The sequence below is a fragment of the Stegastes partitus genome, unplaced genomic scaffold, assembly GCF_000690725.1.
Source record: "Stegastes partitus isolate 25-593 unplaced genomic scaffold, Stegastes_partitus-1.0.2 Scaffold44, whole genome shotgun sequence".
Lineage (NCBI taxonomy): Eukaryota > Metazoa > Chordata > Actinopteri > Pomacentridae > Stegastes > Stegastes partitus.
In genome coordinates, this window is record NW_007577775.1 from 603,424 (window position 1) to 626,373 (window position 22,950).

Sequence of the window (22,950 nt, forward strand, 5' to 3'; positions counted from 1 at the left end):
TCAGTTCTCCCTTTGTGGGCTCGTGACAGCCTCAGCGCTGGTCCGCTCATTAAATAAGTGCCAGCACAGTGAAAAAAAAAGAAGCACAGTGACTGCTAAAGCGAAGATAGAACCGTAGATCGCACAATTGTCTACTATAGTATTACTGCAGTTTGAGGTTCTCTGTTTAAAGAGTGTAATTTCATTAATATCTATGATCTTAAGAGGAATGTTGGCGGTCAACAGGATTGCACTCACACACAATGAGATTGCTTTTAAAAGCAGTTTCATTTCAAGTGAAATGCACCATGATTATCCATGGTTTTTTTTTTTGAGGAATTTGCTTTTTCTGACTTCACTTAGACTCCGGGTTTCACTGGAAAGCAGTCCAGAAAGAAAACCTTTAACGTCAAGTGGTACCGTGACATGAAATTTAGAAAACAAATGTCATTTAAATCCAAAATTCACATAACCTTCTGATGAGTTTCAGTACGAAAGTGACTCCCAAATCACCCCAAAAACCTGAGTTTAACCTCAGTGGTTTGATCGTGACCTGCTGGAATTACTGCTGAGGCCACGCAGCATCAACTGTTAATAGTTGTCACACTTCTCAATCAGTGTAGATCTTCTGTGGAGGAGCCGCGTGCATCTGAAGTCAATTGGGTTCCTCTGGAGGTCGAGGTAATGTAATGAGGGACCACTCTGACTGAGGGCCGGGCTCCTTTCCCTGCAATCACATAATTAATCTCCTGATTCTACCACTCATCATGTCATGACAGATACGTTTGTGTTTGGTGCATAATGGTGAAGTGTTCTGTGCTTTCCCGCATGCCTCTGTTTTGGAAAACGGTTATAAAGCCCATTCCTTTACAGCCTATAGAGGCTTACGTACAAAACAACACTCCCTTTGGGCCCTATTAGGAGACAAAAGAGAAACACACACTTCTCAAGCAGGTACCCTAATAATATGTCGGCAATTTAGATAATGACTGGGAGTGAGATAAACTGAAGTGTGTATTACAGGTAATTGGATCTGCAGTGTGTTGGCTACCTAAGCATCTATGGTGTTGTGTAGTGTGAGCGGGGCACGAGGAGATGGACTGCCAATGATAAGTATTATAAGGCTTTACAGCATATGCAGGGAGAATAATGGCTGATTTGAGATGTTTTAGCCGCCCACACCCGCGGACATCATCAGAGTCTGAAGCAAATCAGAACTGGCTTTTGGATATCCGGCTCTGGACAAGGCAGACTTTACATCATTTCTCCTCAGATCCCCGACTCTCGCAAGCACTTCCAGTTAGTCAGAGGATGACAAATACAACACCCGGGGCTGTCAGAATGATCAAGTTGAGAGAGTTTGTTTCTCCGAGGTGAAGCCTAGAAAAGTTGGAGCCATAATGAGAGTTGTCAAGCCTGCGAGGTGAAGCGAGGAGTGTAGCAGGCGGTGGGAGCAGCGTAAGGGTGCCTTTGGGGGCCTGGTGGGCTGGATCTCCTTGGCCTTTAAAGAGATTACCTTGGCAGTGTAAGGAGCAGGTCTACCCAGAGGGTTTCGGGGGAGATAGGCCAACCAGCCCATTACCAATACTGCAGAGGACCCTCACACGCTTCATTAATAATCTGATGATGAATCACTACTTTAATTGGACCTTTATAGCTGCTGCCTGATCCCCCGTCCCATCTTCTCAACTCCATTCTTAATGGGAAGGTAGTTTGTTTTTATTTGACACAATAATCTTTTTTTTTTTTTTTTTTTTTTTAAGTGATTAAGTTTACTTATTTCATGAAGCGTGGGTTAGATGAATAGGAATCACGGCTAATGTGATGACTCTTTATAGCGGCATCCCTCTCGTTCAAAACGGTTAACTTGCTGTCTTTGTTCAGATATGTCCATATGGTTCAAAGTAGAGCCGGTTTTAAGACTACACACAGGGTCAGATTTCTCCCACTCTTAATTAGATGAGGGATGGCCTAATTAAATCAAATTCATTATCCTCAGCTCTAGAAATCAAGAGGCTCTATTGGAAATAAGGTTAGGCTCCCCCTCATCCATCATGGCCTAACTAACCAATTTACAGTCCAGCCTTTTGCATGAGGCATTATTACCTTGTCATAAACACTTACCTTTAAAATCCTTGAATCAAGCCGTGATATGCTAAGCTTTTATCACATTAGTTTGTGCTACTGTGTCAGCCTCTTTCTGCCTAAGATAAAGGAGGCTCCGAATAATTATATTAGCCACATAAGGTGGAGACAGAGCAAACGACTGCTATTTAAAGCTGGCTGATTATTCCGTATAATTAAGACATAGTACAGCTCCTCACACAGAAGAGGGACCGAGGGCTTTTCTGTGGTGAGACAATGAAAAACAGAACAAACAGGGCTCTTTTGTGAGGCTTTTTTAAAGAAGCAAAAAGAGCCAAACTGAGAAGTCTCATCACATGTATCTGTGTAGATTTCTACCTTCAGTCGTGTTCTCTGCTTTGGCTGCATGTTAGTCCCAACATTGCAGACTTGGCCACAGCGTCTCATTCCTGCAGCTGTGAGTCACTCTGCGTCCATTGTCTTGGAAACACAAAAAGCTACCGTCATGATTATTGTGAGCTCAACTGATCTATCTGAGCAGATGAGCCATTCATCATATGGCTCGTCTTTGATATTACTGATGCCAAAAATGATTAAAATTCTCCCTTTTAATAAACTGTCGCCGCACTGTTTCACAGTCGATATCTTTGCATATTTACATCTGATTAGCACAGGTTTAGCATGTGAATAGTATCTTAGGGATGTGAAAATGCTGTTGCTCGAAATTTATAACAGTCCACCATAGGGCCACAAGCCCCTTAAATGCCGCTCAGTGGTGGGGCCATATTCTGAAACACATGAGGCCTGTCCTCTGATCTGTGTTGGAAAGTGAATTAGTAAGCTCCATTCTAAAGCCAGTGATAGCAATGGGCTGAGAGCAGTGATTTGTTGGCAGCGTATATTACAGCCCACGGTCAGGGAGGGAGGGATCAGAGAAGCGTGTGTGTGTGAGGGATAGGACAGGGGGCCTTATCACTCAGTGTTTACTCACAGTAAATTGAGTTGAAATAATAGTCTTTCTCTGAGGCCAAACAATGGAGCAGGCTGCAGGCCGAGGGCCCAGGCTGGTGCAGAGCTGGCCCGCGCCACTTCAAAATGAAAGGCTGAGCCCGAGGCCATGGGGAGGAGGCACGGCGGCGGTGGGGGGGGGGGGGTGGGTGGGGAGGAGGGCCTTTATGTGGACAGCTACACCAGTCGCAGAGCAGACACCCCTCTGACAGGCACCTGGGTAGGACAACGGGGAGAGAGAAGTGTGGAGCTGGGAGGTGAGGCGGGAGGGGAGGAGGTGGAGTGATGAGGCCTCGGGGCTCTGTCATTAGGTCGGTGGTGGAAAGGAAGATGACTGCCCCGAGGACAGAGGAGCGACAGGTCCCGGTGGGACAGCGAGCGCGACCCCTCATTCCCCCTGGGTCTGCACGGGGACTGGTGGGACGTGTCAGTCTGTTAGCCCCCCCTGCTCCAACACGCTCTCATAACCTCTGGCTATGGGTGAGCTCCAGGAGCCTAACCTGCAGAGAGAGAGGCAGAGGCTTGAAAGAGAGAGGCGTAGAGAGCATATCCATGTAGCTCATGGACCCTCCTATGCCATTGTTTCTGCGTGTGTGTGCTTCAGCTGCACCTCAGCTCTGCCTCTTCCCCTTCATTTATCATTCTGCAACATAAAGTGCTGCCACAGCATTATAGAAACAGCTGCTTTTTCAGACAGCCACAGAGAATGGGGCTGCTCCCCAGCACACAAAGACACTCCTGGACCTAAAGAGAGTGTAAAATTGGTGGGTGAATACAAACCTTTCTGCTTGCTGAGAGGGCCGACCGCGGGTGTCACTGTGGCGGGAGACATTGTCATCGCGTCTGAAGACAAATAAGGATCCATATCAGCCGAATCGGGGTGTACAATGAGTAGCAGGGGCACCAGTCGGATCGGCCTTGTTCGCAGGCAAATATGCATAACTACAGCTGCTGCGCATCACACTCTCTTGAGAATTCATATCAGGCTGTTTAACCAGGCCTTATATGTATGAATCATCCGAGTCGAGGCATCTGTATCTTCCGTGCACTTCGCCACAATACATTGTCAATTTATTGAATCCAGAGCCAAAGCAAAGGGGAAAATAAACCGTGTCAGTGCTCTGTTAGGGGTCATAATGCAGTCACTAAAGGGCTGCGGTGAGGCCACTGAGTTGACTCGAGGTAAGCGCCGCGGGGCCATGCAGATACACTGTCAGTTGGTTTGTAGAGAGGCCAGGCGTGCCGTGCCATGCTTCACCATTCCACACTGTGCCTTAAAGGCTCCACGTGGAGAAAAGGGAATTTTGTCGAACCTGTTCTCTTCCAGCTGGAGAGATGAGATTTTACACTCCAGCAACCACATGACAGAGAAATGCTTCGGTGTGTGTGTCTCTCTGTGTGTGGGAAAGACAGGGGAAAGTCAGAGAGAAAGAGCAGCAAGGGCATCAGACAGCTCTTCTGCCAGACCTCCTGGGGCAAAATGCATGCTTGAATACTTTAAGACATGAACAAAATAGTTTCACAGTAACTTTAGCTGCTACGATGGAGAGAGAAATTTCCCTTTCAAGATTAAACACACAAACACCCACATACACAATGCAGGTTGCAGCAAGCACAGACAATTCATTTATTGTTCTTTTCGGGCTATTTGTACCTTGTGTGAGGCAGAGTAATGACAACAATGACTAACGCTCTGTGAATGTGTATGACGAGAAACCACTAACCGCTTTGAATAACATGTCGATCTTGGTCAGCGGTGAAGAAAATCAGACTTTTTACACAAGGAGATATTAGCAATGCTGCATTATAAGCAGTGAGAAGACCCTAAAATTAAAAGCTCTTAAAAGTTTTTAGAATTCTGAGAAAGTGCCTCTGTGTATGATTACACAATTATATATGTGTCAGAATTATCAACATAATTTTTATGTCGCAGTTGGTCAAGTTGGAGCTATATTATAAATACCAACATATGTTTAATATTTTTTGTTTTTTTAATCTAAAGTTTTAATTTGAAAATTTACTAGTGAATGTATATAGTGGATGAAAAATGCCTTCTGAATGTAGTAAATTCTTTAGAAATGCACTTTTATACCGAAGTTAATGGATTATCTCATATAGTCAACAAAATTGCTTTTTAAAAAAACTGCATTTTTCTGTATGTATTAGAGGTAAGAATTGTCTGTGATGCATGTGTGAGGATGTGCACGTGAATATACAAATGTAAACCATTTTGACGAAAGAATTGAATAACATGAAGCTTAAATGGAATAAATAACTGCACTGTTGCAGATAATGGAGCTCTTAATAGCTCAATAGACATATCAAATACATTGCAGTAAATTGAATTGACATTTAAAACATCTAACATATGTGTCTCTGCATTTTGAAACACTTTCATTTCATTTAGTCAGAAGTAACTGAATGTTAGGTAGAATGGGTTGTTCTTTTCTTTCTTTCTTCCTTTCTTTTTTTTTTTTTTTTTACTTCATCTTTGTGTAGACATAAATCCATCACTTTAATGTGTGACTCCCTCTGTCAGGCCAGGCTCTCTTAAATCAAAGCAGCTGGAAAAGAACAGATAAAAGAAATATATTTGAAAAAAAAAGAAGAAAAAAAAAAGATGATGATGATGCAAAATGACCTTTCTCTCCCTCTCGGCCCAAAGCTCCGAGGAATTTGTAGGTGGTCTCAATAATGTAGCTGATGGTCTTTAGTGAAGCAGCAGGTTTTTGGTTTGCTCTGCGGTGTATGTGCGCCCCTCTGTCTGTTTGACACATTCCAACACTGCACCCCTCTCCAAGGCTCCTAACTACCAGTCAGTCGCCATGGTTACAAGCATACATCCATGCCAGCTCTTCACACTCAAAGACATATTTGTTTGGCTAGTGTAGCTACGTTCCCGACAAAAAAACACAGCTTTTTAGCATAACACCTGCTAATCTTGGGATTTAGCTCTTTGAAGAGGATTGCTGATCAGAAATTCAAATATATTATTTGAATGCTAATCTGAATGTTAATCCCTGGCCCCCGGGTCTTAAAGCATCCTGTCTTTCAATAACAATGTTTATTTTTCATTTGCTTTCTCTTTTTCATTTTCTCTCACCCGTGCGCCCCTCCGCCCCCCCCCCCAGCCCCACCCCGTTGCACATTTAGCTCTATTCCCTGAAGGAACGGTGGACGCATCCTTTAAAGTATGTGACAATTTGAGAGCGTCGATGATTCGGATGCTCCTAGAGAGGCAGATTATTATCATTCATTCTGATGAGAATTTAAGTTGACAGCTAAGGTTTTTTCCTGGGTGAGGTGCCGAGTATCGATCCCGCTCAATTGATCTACAGTCACCGTTTTCTGCTTTCTAGTTCAGTTAATTATATATTATTATGAAATAATTAAAATCCTTGATAGCCTCTTTTGGATGGATTATAAATATGAGAGGTGAATTTTGTGAGATGCATTGTCCTGAAAAATGAAGCACGAGCCGCATTTTTCTTTTCATCTATCCCTCTCTTTCAACCTCCGACTTGCTTTTTTTTTTGTCTATTTTCCTCTGCATTTCTTGGCTATTTTCCTAGATGGTTATCTGCTACGGCTATGCATCTGTGTGTCTGAATGTTAGCAGCTAAAAACGATGAGTGGGTGGCTGATCTGGGTGTTCTTTAAATTATGTTTAAGTTGGGATAAATAAATGCCAAGAAAAAAAAAAGGAGAAGATAATGAAAGACAGACGAGAGCAAAACATATACATCCTTATAAAAACCCCTTCCTGCTTATTGACCTTTCCGAGCAGTTACCATGATGATGTCCGTTGCTGTATAAAGCTCTGCAGACTTTTTTTTGCTGTTCTTTTGGTATCTGCTTCTATAGCGCTGACTTTTGTCTTGGTCTAGACTCGGAGACAGAGAATCAAGGGGCAGGCAGGATCACAAACGCACGAATCCGGATCTTGTGAACAACGTCTAATTCCTGGTTGCCTCACATTCTCTCCCTCCAAACTAATTTTGGGCTTAGACTGAATCTCTGTTAAATAAACAGAGCCCCTCTCATACAACCATCCTCTGTCACAATGATCTCCAGATCATCTCTGCCCATTAAAACCTGCGCAAACACTTTACTTCACACCAATATACTAAAGATTGGAGGAAGAGGAGAAAAAAAAGGGAGAAACCACACAAGGGCTTTTTTTTTTTTTTTTAGACTTTCCCAGATTGTCTCTCTTTCTCCTTTTCTACCTATTAATCCACTATCTTTCAGCCCTGGTAAACTCCTCAAGATGGACATTGCTTGGTTCAGGGTGGAAAGGGGTCAAGCTCCATTGGCCTCTGCACAGAGCTGTGGAATTTTTCATTAGTGCACAGCTGGGTCACAAGTGGCTCCAAAGCCGTCTTAATATTGTGTAGGCCCACAGATTAGGAGCGGAGAAAAGAAGCCAAAGCGTGATGCTCTCCACCAGACCCTGTCTTTGCATATTTGCAGACTTGTGCTTTAGAACACCTCATATTACTGTTTGTTTTATTTCTTAGACCCAGAACCTCTGGGTCAATAGTAATTATAAAGCCCTCCAATCCAAATGTTGTTTTTTAACCATTCCAGCACTGAATCTGAGAGATGAGTCCATTTATTTTCCTACAATAAAGAAAGTAAAGTATCTTCGAGTTGGATGAAGCCTCTCCTACTTATTCGCTTCATGATTTAATCTGAGAACTTAGCGCTGTTTGACTGGACATGAGGTCATAATTGTTTTCATTGCTGCAAAAGCGTTATGACTTGAAGAGAACTCGGAGTCAACCTCGAATTGAAAAAAAATCATAATTGCTCTGGGAGGTTATCGTCAGCCATGTTGTAGTTCTTTAACATGTGATAGCCATTACATCCACTGTAGCCGTCATTCTCTCTGCTCTCACAGAGGCAGCTCGCTTTGTCTCATCAATCGTGGACTCCGCTTCACCTTATTCCAATTAGCTTGGAAATTGGTAAACAAACTGAATTATTAAATGGATATATATATATAAAATGGGTGCAGATGATTTTAAAGGTATTTTAACAGGAGCTCATTTGATAGCCTGGTGTTGTAAATATGTCACATCTCCAGCAGTGCTGCCCTTTACAAACGGCTTCACTTACACCGGTGACAAAAGGCAGAGCAAAAGCGCTTCATACCGGCCTTGTAATGAACAGTCTTTTCATTTATTTGTTTAAGGATCAGCTTCTCTTTAAGAACAGGTAAAAAAAATATTAAAAATAAGGAAGAAAAAAAATGCCAAAATGAAAAAAAAAAAAATCCTTGCAGTCATAATTTCTTCACTGATGCTGTAACTGGGAGTGTGCGACCATATTGTTTGTTCTGAGCTCTAAAAACTGAGCCTAAATGCGATGTTGCACTCATTTTACATACTCAGGAACACCAGCTGTCCAAACAGCATCATGTGTGCTTGCCTGCTTTACTCTTGTATTTAGATGTGTACTTAGCCTCCTCTGCTGCCCAACACACTGTCCTTTTCACTCCGTGAGCTTTGTTCTACCTGTGTGGCTGGGGAGGATTATTTCCACGCTGTTTTTCTGGCGACTCATTAGTAGATACATGTGAGGGAGACGCACCGGGTCGCTTGATGCTGCAAGACAATTCTCTGCATTCCGCTGTTGCTTTTAGTGCTTTGTATGAACATGCAGTATTGACTATATGTGTGTAGCCTTATATCTCATGTAGCGTCACACCACTTCAGTTACACCACCAAGAACGGAAGCGTTTTCTAGACTAAATCACAAAAGATAGAGGTACGATTTGAATATTTTTAGGCTCTCGCAGCAAGTTAGAACACACATGAAGACCACATCCCTGCTAAACTCAAGTGTTGAGTAATCTGTGAAACTCACAGCCCCTGGAATGAGATCATTTGAATAACGACTCAAGGGTTAGGATTTCTTTTTGCAGCTGTGCAGTGCAGCATTATGTGCAGATATGCCTGGGATGTCCGTCTGGCCGGGGACCCGTCTGAGGAGCTGCGCATTCCAGCACAAAGGAGCTCACGCTGCCATAGAAATAAAGTGGCCGTATTTATTTTCACAATAGCGGACATGTGGGATGGATGGATCCTGGAAACACTTCACTCCAGACTAACTGTAACCAGCGTCATTTTTAACAGATTTAGTAGAGCTCCGTTCAGCAGCTCTTACTAAGTGCGTTCCCCTCTGAGATGCAGGGCAGGTGCATATGCATACTCTAACACGTCGAACACGTCTCTGCTATTATCTTTGCTATGCCAAGTGCAATCAGCTTGTCTCATTCCTCCCCTGTGAGCTCGCAGGCTGCCGGTGCTGCGCTTCAGCGCGGGGAACATGCAGAACCCTGTGGCCAGAGCCGCGTGATGAAGAAGGCACCTTTGGGCCATTAGTGGTGTACACATCTCCCGTTAATGTGTTTTACTTTTACCTGCTGGGAGTTTAATTAAAAAACAAAGAGCCTCAATTTAAAGGCCATTATTATGCTAATGTAGTAAGCACGGGATGGTGATTAAGCAGCTTTTAGAGCTGACTGGAGTTGGCCCTTGGGAGCAGAAGGATGGCACTTTTTATTTGGCTTCATTACTCTCCATGAATCTATGCTCCAAAGAGAAATGCTGATACTATGAAACAAGGTCAGCTACTGAGATCATTTATGCAGACAGCATCATCACTACTACTTTTTTTATTTTTTTTGCACTTTACTACTCGCACAGGCTGAAAGTTTGTTTTAACCTCCTTTTCGTAGGTAAAGATTTGTATTAAACTCTCTTTTTGGAAACTACTTTTATCGTGCCTCCCTCTGCAAGCAATTAAACACTTGTATTAGCTGAATTGAGCCGGCTATTTTTAGCCTGGTGCGGCCAACATCTAGCAATAGCTGCATGCTGAGGACTACATAGAGAGCGGAGCATTTTCGTGACGTTGAGACCGAGTTGAAAAGGTTTCAGCCGCGTGTAGCTAAACATCTGGGGATCAAATGTTTTCCTCCAAACCTAAAGCTCTTGATACTGTTGCTAAAAACCAATTTTGACATTCTAAGGCGTGTCTCGTGAGGAGCTGAGAAACGGCTTTTCAACCATTTAGAGATCTCTGCTGTGACAGGCTTGTTTGTTGTCTTTCCAGACAGCAAACAGGACAAGATTCCACCTGAAAAATTGGATGAGAATTTAGCTACTCATTAAATGCAGGCATTTGGGAAAAATAATGAAACACAGCCGACCAGATTATTTATTATATGTCATTCCCCGTGATTTTTATCTCTACTGTGACGTGCAATAAAGGCACAAAAATGCCACAAAGAGCTGATATTTCTTTGAAGAAGTAGGTAAAAACTTTCAAGCAGTAGTTTGACAGATAGGCGATGTTGTTGCTTTTAACTGGTTCTCAGTAAAATCAATGGATTTAAAAATGCAGATTACAAAAGAAATCTGTAGTCATTTTGTAGTCATGAGCAATGTCTTCCTCACAGCACTATTGAATTGCTTACACATCATGAGAAATAGCCAATCAGCACTGACGGTTAAATTCTTTAAATTCTTCTTCCTCTCTAAAAATATATAAGACATAAACAAATAAAGGTATTTCAAGGTAGCTTGGAATTAAATAAAATAAAATTTGAACACCAAAATTTTAATTCTGACTGCAAATGTATTTGTAATATCTAAAACCCTCGATTACTTATCAACAGCATCGATATCAGCTTTAAGAAAAAGCATGTTGGTCGACCCCCAGTTTTTAAGAAATAAGCTCAACACAAAGACTATTAAATAAATGCTTATAAAGTGTTAATTAGTGAACTTTACTAAGTACTACTATTAGTAATCTAATAGTGTTAATGCTAAGCTAAACCAACTGACTGCCCTGATAATTAGAAAAACGTCAGAGCAGAAAACATGTTCAGTGTGTTTCCTAAAATGTTGAACAACGTTGCTCTATCATCCTTGTTTCAGTTTTCATCTGTGCTGTGCAGACTCTGGTCGTGATGCAAGTGATATTAATCTTATTATCTAATTCTTTGCAAGAATGCGAGCGCTCTCCAAACTTTGAACTATTCTAATCTGCCTGGAAAAGAAAAGAAACTTGAAAATATGCTCCGTTCAGCTGTCGAGAAAAAGACTGATTTGAGACGCGGTCGCTAAACCAGTCGATTCTCTCCGTCCTGCCCCGAGGCCCTTCCCTGACCTGCCTCACGGGCCTCATCTCTCACCTCTGTATGATTGGCATGGCCACAGGTTTCCTGCCCAAACACGAGAGCCCATCTTCAAAGTAATAGCTTACAGCTGCTGCCTGGATAATCCTCATCCCCTCTGTCTTTGAAGGGATGCGGTGACATAATAGCCCCGGCTATTCTTCCCTAAATTGTTATGGTATTTCTCAGAGTGTTGTTCAATAGCAAAAAGGGGGAGTAGGTGAGACTGTTGCACGTGTTGCTAAATGTAGCATGATTATCAAGCGCCATAAGCAGCTCCATACTCCCCCCCTCCTCCTCCTCCTCTTCTCTCTTATTCTTCAGGGTTTCTTTTATCCCGCCCAGTCCTCCTGATGCTTATCACTGCGGCAGAAGCATTAAATGTAATGTCTGCAGAAGGGAAATCATTGGCAACATGTGGTGAGAGCTTAAGATGTTGTCACACTTTAAGTTGCCTATAATCTGTTCAAAGGGAGAGTGCATAGTTCTCCAAAGTGCCTGGAAAAAGGGGGGAAGAAGAAGAGCAGGCGAGAGGCCGATGTCTCTCAGCTGCACTTTGCTCGGCTAAAGTGTTCATCAGACAAAACAACCCTCGCTCCTTGTTGGCTTTTGTCTTCCTCATAATGCTCTCGCTCTCTCTCTCTTTTTTTTTTTTTTGTTCCTGTTTTTTCTTGCATTTGCTTGCAGCATTACAAGCCTCAACAGTGCGATAATCTGTCACGGAGATGGAGAGACAACCGCCGATAATGATAAAAAAAAAAAAAAAAAAGAACAGACAAGGGATTACAGGTATGCGGACACAGGATTAAAAAGAGGGACGTAATGATTCCTCTGGGAGAGAGGTATGTGCTGAGATGGGCTCTTTTTTTCATTTATGAGTCCCGTTGTGGGGAGGCCTGGGTAAATATTGACAGTTCTCTGTGCTTGAGATGCGGCCATTGATCCACACAGGAGGGTCTCATCACTTGATCTGTGCGCTCAGGTGTGGGAGGAGGAAAAGCTCGAGCCGGGACGCAGGGATGTCATCCTGGTGGTCCTCCTTTGTGGTTGTCTTTTATACTCAGACTAGCTTTTCTTCTTGCAACACTTGGGATCGTGTTACCAAAGCAGCTGAACGTCCAGAAAGTGGATTTTAGGCGGATACACGTCTTAGTGGGATGGGTCACCGGGATCAAGTAGAGGGAGAAAGTGGTAAATGATCACCTAAATCACTTTAAGTCTGATTTCAGTCGCACCTACAGCTTCTATAATATCTTTAATATCCCCGCGGATCCTCGCGGAGGGATGTGTGGTCTCTTTTCCGGCTAATGTCATCACCGGCCCCTGTCGATGTGTTTTTCTATATATAAAATCATCATTTACATCTTCCACTCTGTCTCCTGTTGGCATGCTGGCCCAGAGGCCTGGTCCTCAAACCACTAATCAGGTAATGTTGGGGAGGTTGAATGGCGTGCCTCCCCCTGGTCAACCTTCACTGCTCACACAGTGGTGTTGTTTTAAAGAGCATTCTTTAGCAGCTGAACTTGGAAAGGTATTAAAGTGGGATTAGGCTCCTCCACAATCCACTGCTTGTGTCATTCAGGGAGTTTGTGTTCTCCTCTCCCCGCTGCCACCTCCCCACTCCTCCTCTGTTTGATTGTGGCTAGCCGCAGGAGTGGGACTGACTGTGCCTTTCAAAGGAGAGGGGTAGGGTTAAATCCCTAGTCCACTGCTCCCTGCTAATTCTCCTTGTTCCTTAGAGAAGGATTTACTTCTGCTGCCAGCTTCTCAAAGGCCTTCTCTGCCCATCCGAAAAGTCGGCGTTGCCTTCCTGTGGAGGTGTGGTTGCCATAGAAGGGGCGTCATGCATGGCTATTCCATCTGAACCCTGCTGAGAATGGGGACCGGGGACTGAAAACAGGCAGAAAGTCCGGATTAGACCCGAGGACAAAGCAGGACAGGAAGATTCCAGAAGGGACGAATAGGAATTACAGCAGCAAAAATAATGCAAAGTGACAGAGAGGGGAAATAGAAAAATAATGGCTTACAAGATTAGACTCGGCGAGGAGAAAGAAGAAAGGAAAGAGGGCTGAATGAGAATGTTTTCATCTAGATGAGAAGATTTGAGAGAGCGGTCGTAGGTGAATGCGAAGTCCTGGACGTATCAAAACCGTGCTAACAAGTCATTTCCTCAACTTTTTGCTCGCTTTCTGAGCCTAAGCCGGCAATCATTAGCTAAACATTAGAGTTAGAGCTGGGAACTTGTCTTGACAGATTCATCACCTCTTTCCCCTGATCCCAGCATGTAACACACTAATCCTTCTAAAAACTAGAAACAAGCCCCTGAATATTCACTTCTTCATTTGTAGGAATAAGTCAATGTGAGATTTCTCTCTTTCACTTTTTTTTTTCTAATTTTTTTTTTTTTTTTAATTTAAAGTGCTGTGCTTGTCTTTTATTTTCCAGTGACCAAATTTGGTGGTTTGTTTAGAAGACAGATCCAGGTTGGCAGGTCACTTAAACAAGAACCCTGCTTGTTTGAGAAACATGCCAAAATTTCTTTTTCAAGGGATTATCCTTGAGGTTTTTCCATAGTTCAATAATAATCTTCTTAACTTATTGTAATAAATGAAAGATTAAAGGATTTCATGAACCCTGAGAGTGCCAGTTCTGACATCTCTGTTGTTTTGCTGCTGCGTGATGGTTAAAAAAAGAAAATAAGATGCTGTAACTGTCTTTTGCTGGCAGATTACAGGTTGTAATTTTTACTATAATGGATTAATATCCAGAAAGGAGTGAAATGGCCTTTTAATTGTTGAGATGTAATTAAGATGGCATAAAATGTAGCTCTCCTGATTCAGATCTGATGAGCGGTAGTGAAGCAATTATTTTAGAAAGCACACAGAAACCGCGCTTGTTTCCTGCCCGCATACAGCTGCTCATACACATGCATTTACACGTGCGAACACATGCACGCACACACACACACGCAAGCCATATCAGTACTCAATCAGTACCTATAACAGCATTACCATAACAAAACCATCCTTTGGTTTCCCTCCTCTCATATTTACACATTATATTCATCACTATCGCTCATCCCTGTCCCGAACCAGCAGATGATGTCAATTGCTCCTCTCGCTGCCTCCCTGCCTTGCACAATGAAATAGATGTTCACCACAAATAGATAGGCGGTTGCCAGCTGTCTTCCAGACCAGGGCAAACAAAGAGGCCGCTAATAAATCCAGCTTTACGGCTGGACAAGATCAACCACACTCCCTGCCTTCTTGCTCCATTTAATGTGGCTTCTTCTGAACAACAGAGGACGAATTAAATGCCTCTCAGTCGCCAATAAAACAATGCAAACATCTTCCTGAAAGGATATAAAAGAAGATGGAAGTGTTGTCTAGGAAATGGTGATAGAGGTAGTGTTGCACCATGGAGGCACGATATTAGGCAGTAAGATGAGATATGAACAGAGTGGAAGGCAGCCCAGTAGCCAGCGATGAATCATGCTCTCTGATACGGTATCTGATGCATATAGAGTGTTGTGGATATGAAAGAAATGTATAAAAAGGCTCGATTGGTGCCCTTAGAACATGACCTGGGCTCTTTTTTTAGATTTGCGAGGGGGGTTTCGGTGACCACGACTGAGCTCACTTGAAATGATGCAGGGCCGGGCCCGCCCTAGAACTTTTACCAGACGAGCTGCTGCCAAAGGAGTCACCTCTTTGGCCGCCCACGGGATCAACAAGCCAACTTCCAAAATCCTTGATGGGCAGATAAAGCAAGGTTATTGGACAAAATAAAGAAAAGCACTTAAAGTGACACTTTTTACAGCTTTTATTGAGCACAGCGACCACTGTGGCTGCAGGCGGTTACCAGATAAAAGTAAAATACACAATCGTTTCTTTTCGCAGAGGTTACTCAGTGTAAATTCTCCGTCATGAGCGCACCTCAGTAATCCTCTTTTTTTTTTTTTTCTTTCTGTAGGTTGTTTGCTACCAAGTGTAGCGGCTGCATGGAGAAAATCGCCCCCACAGAGTTTGTGATGCGGGCTCTGGAGTGCGTCTACCACCTGAACTGCTTTTGCTGCTGCGTGTGCGACCGCCAGCTGAGGAAGGGTGACGAGTTTGTCCTGAAGGAGGGTCAGCTGCTCTGCAAGATTGACTACGAGAGGGAGAAAGACTTACTCAGCTCGGTCAGCCCCGATGACTCAGACTCAGGTGAGCCCTCTGCACCCTCTCGCACACTAGTGAGAACAACACGGTGGTGCTATCATCACATGGCACCGAGGTGTTGTATTCTGTATGCTCTGTTCCATCACAGCGGTCGCCAACATCCTCCACCATGAGCCCACACTGAATCTTGCTGATTTTTAGGGCTATGTTATTAATATTAAAAGAAACAAACAATCCTAGCTGCCAGATCTTTTGCTGAGACATCTGAGTTCTTGTATGCAGCCCAGCCCTTCTAAAATGGCTCCATCTGCAGCTTTTCAATGGCTGATTTTTGCAGCATTCACTCAAGGAGGGAGCGTAGGTTTATGATACAGTAGGAAGTGGAAACAGGACGAAGCCAAGCCACCCCGTATTAATGGCTCTCCATGCGTGGGCAGGATCTGGTGCTGGAAAGAATTAAATCACTGTATCATGGTGAGTGACAGAGGGATTTGGGGCCTTTCTGCAGAAAGCCTGCGCCTCCACTCTTATCAGCTCTAGTGTTCCTCGCCTATAGCCTCCACACACAATGAGGCATCTCGCCAAGCCTCACTGTTCACTACCATCTGGCTCACATTTAAACATGCACAAAAGCGGGGAATTTGTCAAATACATCTGTGCCTGTGTCAACTTTTGTCAACTTGTGGGAATATTTGCTCCGGCGTCTTGCTCGTTCGCTCGCGTCCCGCTCGCATCGCGCAGGCTCGTCTTTTGTGTGCGTCTCCAGATTTTCAAGACGGAGAAAATGTCGACATGAACAGAGGTTAACCTCGGCATGCGGCAGATGAAATGTAGGTTTTCAGTGGAGAAATGTAGATACATATCAGAACCAGATGACAGGAGACACTGAGCCATCATGCGTGTGCCTCTCCGCTTGTAGCCACTACACCCCAAAATCATTAGGGTTTGTTAACAGCACTGCTGGTTCTGATTTGGAGACACGTCACGTACAATGATAATTAATGTTTTTTTGTTTTTTTTAAAAATCCATTCATTTATTTTTCATGTTATGCTTACACGGCTGTGTGGCCGCTGTGGCAAACGAAATGCTTGGTTCCCTGCAGAATTAAACCACCATATTTGTTGAATTAAGTGACATGTACGATATGATACAACTTTATTTTCAGCTTACACTGAAATTCATTTTTCATCCTTAAGGCCAACTCGGTTGAAGAGGTGAATGCACAGTTACTAACGCAACTCATATGTGACCCACTTTACCCACCCCTCGTACATAATAATCATGTACATAACAGCATTAACAAATGTAAACAGACAACATTTTTAGAGTATAAAAAAATCTCATTTGGCAGCACCCTAGTTCTGGTTAAGCAGGAAAATAGTAGTAGTTTTTCCAGCCTATTACATATACATTAAGGGACTCTGAAGTGCCTGTTTAAAGAAAGAAGTTTGTACTCTTTATTTGAGAAGCTTCAAGGGAAGCCCAAATCTTATAATAAGTGACTGTAATTTAAGTGTTTAAAAACTGCAAATGAAAGTAAGGTGGCGTGTATGATTTTCATCCAATACACTATTTGTTAAATCCTCTCAGTCTGGAAAATAATCATACACTGCCCTGTCCTGTGCACATTCACACTTGTGCACATTCATGCTCGTGCACAGGACAGGGGAAAAGGAAGGGGGAAGATGAAGAGAGAGGGGACAGTAAATCTGGCACATGCTATCTAAAAATGCTAACCAGCGAAATGTAAATAATCTTTCTCCAGAATGGCAGGCTCCACCTTTAGTACTGGAAGAACTAGTTGTGTGGCTGTGGCAACTAGTTTCACAATGTTTTCATGCTGTATTCAACAACAAAGAAATATTTATGATCATTCCCCCCAAAAAATTAGAGGGTTGCTCTTTAGGAAATAAATTGCTAAATATTTAAGTTTTAGTTTGGTATGTCTGCAAACAGTTGGCTGAACAGCCGGCTCTAAAAACCTATAAAGATACCTGTTATATAATTTAGTTTTAATAGTACGTTGTAGGATACAGGAATAAAAATGACACAGATTTTACTACCCTAAACTCTAATATCCTGCTGTTGACAGTGAAAGTTTATCAAGCCATACACTGTAGGTTCCATCATTACTTTAAGCTTTAAAACAGAGCGAAACTTCCATCTGCTTACCGTGTCGCAGGAGGTGCATTTCCCACATGTACTCGTGTTGCCTTTTTCATGTTGCACTTGATGTAGTATTCTTATCAGAGATTGATTTAGTGTAAATCAGACAAAGCTGAGAGCAATAAATTACCAGTGACACAGTGTCCAGTTCAGTGACAAATGTGCATACTTCACTGTGCTCTCCACAGACTTCTGTAAGTCTAATCGTACATGTGGCCTTTTCCTTTTGTAATAAATTGATAACAAAGTATCAAAAACACATGTGTCTCCTTTGATTAGGCACTTGTGGTGTGTGAATCTCCCGGAAAAGGGAAGAATGAAAATAGATTTATCAGCGGACTGTCACTGACTAAAAAGGGTGTAGTCAGTTCAAGCTTGTGCTGATGAAACAGAAAATATGTCTCTTTCTGCAGAGAAAAGTGACGATGAGGAGTTGGACATCAAGCCAGAGAAAGGCATAGGAAGCCAGGGGAAGGGGGACGATGGGAAGGATCCAAGGAGGCCCAAAAGACCACGAACCATTCTGACCACTCAGCAGAGACGGGCCTTCAAGGCCTCCTTTGAGGTCTCCTCAAAACCCTGCAGAAAGGTAAGACGGAGCCCAAATAATCGGCAAAGTGAGGGGTTTTGTTTAGTTTTTTTATTCCCTGGTTTTCATTGGGGGAAGGGGAGATTTAGATGCCAACCACGAGCCCTACAGTAGTTTGACAAATAAAATTCTCAAATTAAAAAAATCTCCCCCACCTCAGAGCTGAGCTTTGAAGTGGCAAGCAGCATTCTGTTCTGTGTTAACTGAGGCAGGCTGGTGTAACGCAGTCCGTCTGCACCAAATGTCACACTGAGATAGGAGAGCTGCCTCCATAGCCGGGGCCCTAAAACAGCCGCTGCAACCGGTCCAAGGCTTTGAAGAGGCAATAAGCAAGAGGTCCAAAAAAGACCACTGCATTCATTCAACGTTCGCTGGAATCAAAGCAAATCAAAGAGGCAATGCGCCTGCTGGCAAATGTGGCAGATACGTTAAAGAGGCAAAGTATTTCAGGGTGTTTTGTTTTTCTCGTGTGATGCCGAAAGTATTTTGTCTGGATGTCTTCAGGTGAGAGAGACGCTGGCTGCAGAGACGGGACTCAGCGTTCGGGTGGTCCAGGTGTGGTTTCAGAACCAGAGAGCTAAGGTGAGAGCTACTAACGCAGGGTGAATTACACTTTGTGTTGTCAAAAAAAAAAAAAAACACACACACACAGCTTTGTTCCATCTTAAAGTCCAGCTAATAATAAATCACCACAACTATGTGTGTTAAACTTATCACTGCATTCCTTTCAGAAATGCAAAAAAAAAAGAGAGCAAGGAGTTGCAAATCTAGCTCACTCTTGCATTAAATGTCTACGCCCTCCTCTTTTCTGATTATTATCTTGTGAAAACCTTTGATACTTGACAATGGAGTGCACTCAGATACAGATTTTATGCAGTTCATTCAAGGGTGAACAGCGAGGAGCATCCTTTTTAAATTAAAGAGAGCATGTTAGTTTTGGGAGTTCCTCACAACTTTGACTCCTTCGTTGCAGATGAAGAAGTTGGCAAGAAGACAGCAGCAACAACAAGAACAACAGAATTCTCAGAGACTTGGCCAAGGTACGATACTGTACATACCCTGCACACACAATAAAGCCTCATCATCTTAAGCAGCTTGGCGATGAAATGCAGTATTAATAGATTCTGGGTGTTTTGAAGAAGAATGAGAATGAACGGATTTTTTTTCCCCCAAAACTTTTTTCTGCAAAGAAAACACAAGTTTTAATTCATCACAGAGTATTTTTACTTCGGGATCTTCAAGCTGATGTCATCCCAGTGAGAAGGCATACACAAGTCCTTCTTTCTGGTGACTGCTGAATCAGAAAATACAAACTTTCCTCCTCTTGACTTATGTTTCAGTGTAATCAAATGTGTGTTCAATAGCTAAATAACAGATTACAAATATATCACTGTGTAAACAAGAAGACTTCAAACGCGAGATGGAAAATTTGGTTTGGAAGCCAAATAAAATGAATGGCAGACATCATTTTGCAAAAAACCGCTGCAAAGGGAAGCAGAGAGGGATGGGCTCCAGCGATGAAGCCGCAAGAGCTTTGTGTCCCTCTCACCAGTCGGTTAGCCAAGAGCAGTGTTTGTAAAGGGAATTGTGGGAGAAGCCACAGGAAGAACTACTGTAGGTTTCCATGGAAATGCTAACAGACACTGAGCCAAGCCAGCGATCCAGGTATTCGGAGGTTAAAATAGCTATCTCGCAAGCACCTATATTTATTTTTAGGCATTTTCCTCTGCAAAACAGAAATTAAATCTACAAGGAAGGAACATATCTCCCTACTCTTAATTCTCTAATCCTAATAGTTTCCCTCTGTGTACACCCATTGGCTACAGTTTTCTGTCTTATCAAGTTTTTAAAATATATACATTTTTCTTATTGTTTTTTTTTTTTCCTCATTTGCTTTCATTGCCCTGCAGAGGTGATGTCTAATCGGATGGAGGGGATGATGAACTCCTTTACACCCCTGGCTCCGCCGCAGCAGCAGCTGGTCGCCATGGATCAGAACGGTTACAGCACAGACCCGTTCCAACAGGGGCTCACCCCCCCACAGATGCCCGGGGACCATATGAACCCATATGGTGAGCATCCACCAACTCCCACCCCCCACACACACACACACATACATACACTATCCTCCCCCCCCTCCACCCTCCAACGAGAAAAAGGCCCACTGCTGCTCACAAAATGCACACATGCCTGTCCCTTGATCAACCTCATAGCTCCCCAGTGTGGGACATGTGCTCAGGCCACAGCCCCCTGATTTAAGCCGCTCACAGGGAAGAACGAGCAGCTTCTCCTCCCACATGAGATAACACAAGCGTTCTCATAAGCTGTTGGGTTTTGAAGTTGCATTTTCAAATCTGTTTAATATGGTTTCAAGTCCTCGCCTCCACTTCTGAGACATGCCCCGTTACTGATGGTGTTTCTTAATGTTGGTAAAAACATGTGGTCTGTGTGGACAGCTTCGGATAAACTACAGTCCAAGACAATGATTGAGGGCTGTGCGAGCTAATGAATCAGAATGGGAAAACAACAAGCCTCTGATTTCTGTTTGATACAGGAAAGAATTAAAATGCAAACAAGGACATGGGGGGAAAGAATCAGTCAATCAAGTGTTAGTCCACAGGATGTAACTGGAATAACACATTTCTGAGTGATGTCCTCAACATGTCCCAGAGGGACCATTTCCTGAAGTTCATAACTTCCTTATAATTTGCCTCCATTTAGTTCTTCTCGGTAGTAAGAACCCAAATCCCCAGTCTCATCACTCTCCTTTGGTTTGGGGAAAAGAACAATATTGGCAAGGCATTAAAAGATATGTCTCAAAACACTGTCCCCATTTTGTGCAACACTATCATTAAGATCCAGAGTGTAATAAAGTTAACTATTCCCTCCAGAGAAATAACATGTTGAGGTTTTATGAAAGGCGTAAACAGTTGCTATTAACCAGATCTTTTAGGAGGATGCCCCTTGTTTACATGCTCCCTCATAGACCGCAATTGTCCCAGCGAGGGCAGCAAAAAGTGAGCTTTGATGATATCTAACAAAACAGCTCTCACAATTGTGATGACACCCAACAGCAATTTCTCAAAGTGACTATTAGTAATTATAATTTCCCAATGCTGCAATAAATCTCAAATACAAGATTGCATTGATTTCTTAGTCAGAGCGGGGTGTTGTTGTTTTTTTTTTTTCTTTTCTTTTTGAATGACGCCTCTGGCTCCGAATCCTGACGGCTATCTCCGCATCCTCCCTCCGCAGGTAATGATTCTGCATTCCATGACATAGACAGCGACACGTCTTTAACCAGCCTCAGTGACTGCTTCATGGCATCGTCGGAAGTCAACTCCATGCAGGCCCGCGTGGGGAACCCCATCGACCGCCTCTACTCCATGCAGAACTCTTATTTTGCGTCATGAAAAGAGAAGAGCGAAAGAGAATGAAAGAAAGAAAAAAAAACGTCAGCACAGAATAAACTGCCCATCTCAACCTGAAGCGCGACGGCCTGGAGCTTCTACACTAGCACGGACATGACAGAAGAAACACCTCCTTGCAGTAGCTCCTGGTTATGTGCGGAAGCTTACTCAAAGATAGTAAAACCACTTGTTGTAGGACAGTGAAGATTCCTGGGGAAAAAAAAGACTTAAATATTGGTAGAGATTACTTGGTAGGATTGCTTATTTGTCACAGGAGATATTACTCTTTTCTTTGTTCACTTAAAGAAAACAAGTAGATATTGAAGCCACTGATTACACACTCTCGAACCAAATAACACAGTGAATTTATACAGTGCATGATCAATTGTAAACTAAAACTTTTTGTAAGCCCCCCCTGGTTAAGATGTGGTGTTTGGACTGTTTCTTCTTCACACTACATGGACTCCCATGTTCACCGTTAGCATTTTGATCACTTTCCATAGGTTTAGATATCGTGTTAATAGTAAATAGGTGCAGCATGTCTGCAAGAGTGACTGTACATTTGTGTATGTATGAGAGCTTGTGATGAGAAAGAATTGTTTAGAGGAGAAAAAAAAGCAGAGCATTTGATGGACAAGTAGGATCAGTGAAGTGTAAATACTTTCCCCAGGCAAATTGGATGTGCATGTTAAAAATGGAAAGCATTCTATTTATTTAACTATAACAGGCTCTTGAAGGTACATATTAAAACTGAAAAGCTTTATTTAAAAGGAGAGCATTTTTTTTGTTGAGCAATTAGTGAGTTCCTGAGTATCACAACTCATCTGTATACCTTTTCAATATGAAGATTAACCCTTTTGGTTTTTTTTGTTTTTGTTTTTGTTTTTGTTTTTGTTTTCTTCAGCCAAGCTGTAAATGAGCAAAGTTGCTATTTATTTCGTACAGTCCATAAAACTTTTGTTGTCATTGTCATTTGTGCATTCTCAAAATGTTAAAGTTGCTAATTGACCAAAGTTGACTGGTTTGATGAATAAACAATGTCTTTCTCCTGATAACATTAAATAAATACCACCAGTGACCATTCACATGGAAACACTTCAAGTCCCATATTACCTGCTTTCGTGAATGGGCCCTCAGAATATCAAGATTTTCCGTCGTGCTACTGGCATGACTCCAACAATACCATTGTTGTCTATTGGTCTGCATGCTATTGGATGGATTCTCGCAAAATTTGGTGCAGATGTCTGTTTTTGCAAAAGGACAAATCCTAGTGACTCAGGTGATCTCCTTGACTTGTCCTCTTGCATCGGTCCTTTAGTTTACGACAAACCACAACTGTGTTTAATGCTACTGTAATTAGCAAA

General features: G+C 42.7%; 1 protein-coding gene across 3 annotated transcripts in view; it reads left to right on the top strand.

Moving 5' to 3' along the window:
• Nucleotides 1-22,684, top strand: part of lmx1bb (LIM homeobox transcription factor 1, beta b) — a 47,501-nt gene extending 24,817 nt beyond the window's left edge. For all 3 annotated transcript variants that reach the window (XM_008305992.1, XM_008305984.1, XM_008305979.1), the window contains 6 exons: nt 15,233-15,465; nt 18,001-18,176; nt 18,681-18,758; nt 19,150-19,216; nt 20,087-20,248; nt 21,432-22,684. In XM_008305992.1, the coding sequence (XP_008304214.1) occupies nt 15,233-15,465; nt 18,001-18,176; nt 18,681-18,758; nt 19,150-19,216; nt 20,087-20,248; nt 21,432-21,589 (874 nt within the window). In that variant the 3' untranslated portion in view covers nt 21,590-22,684. The remainder of the gene's footprint in view (nt 1-15,232; nt 15,466-18,000; nt 18,177-18,680; nt 18,759-19,149; nt 19,217-20,086; nt 20,249-21,431) is intronic.
• The last annotated feature ends 266 nt before the right edge of the window (nt 22,685-22,950 follow it).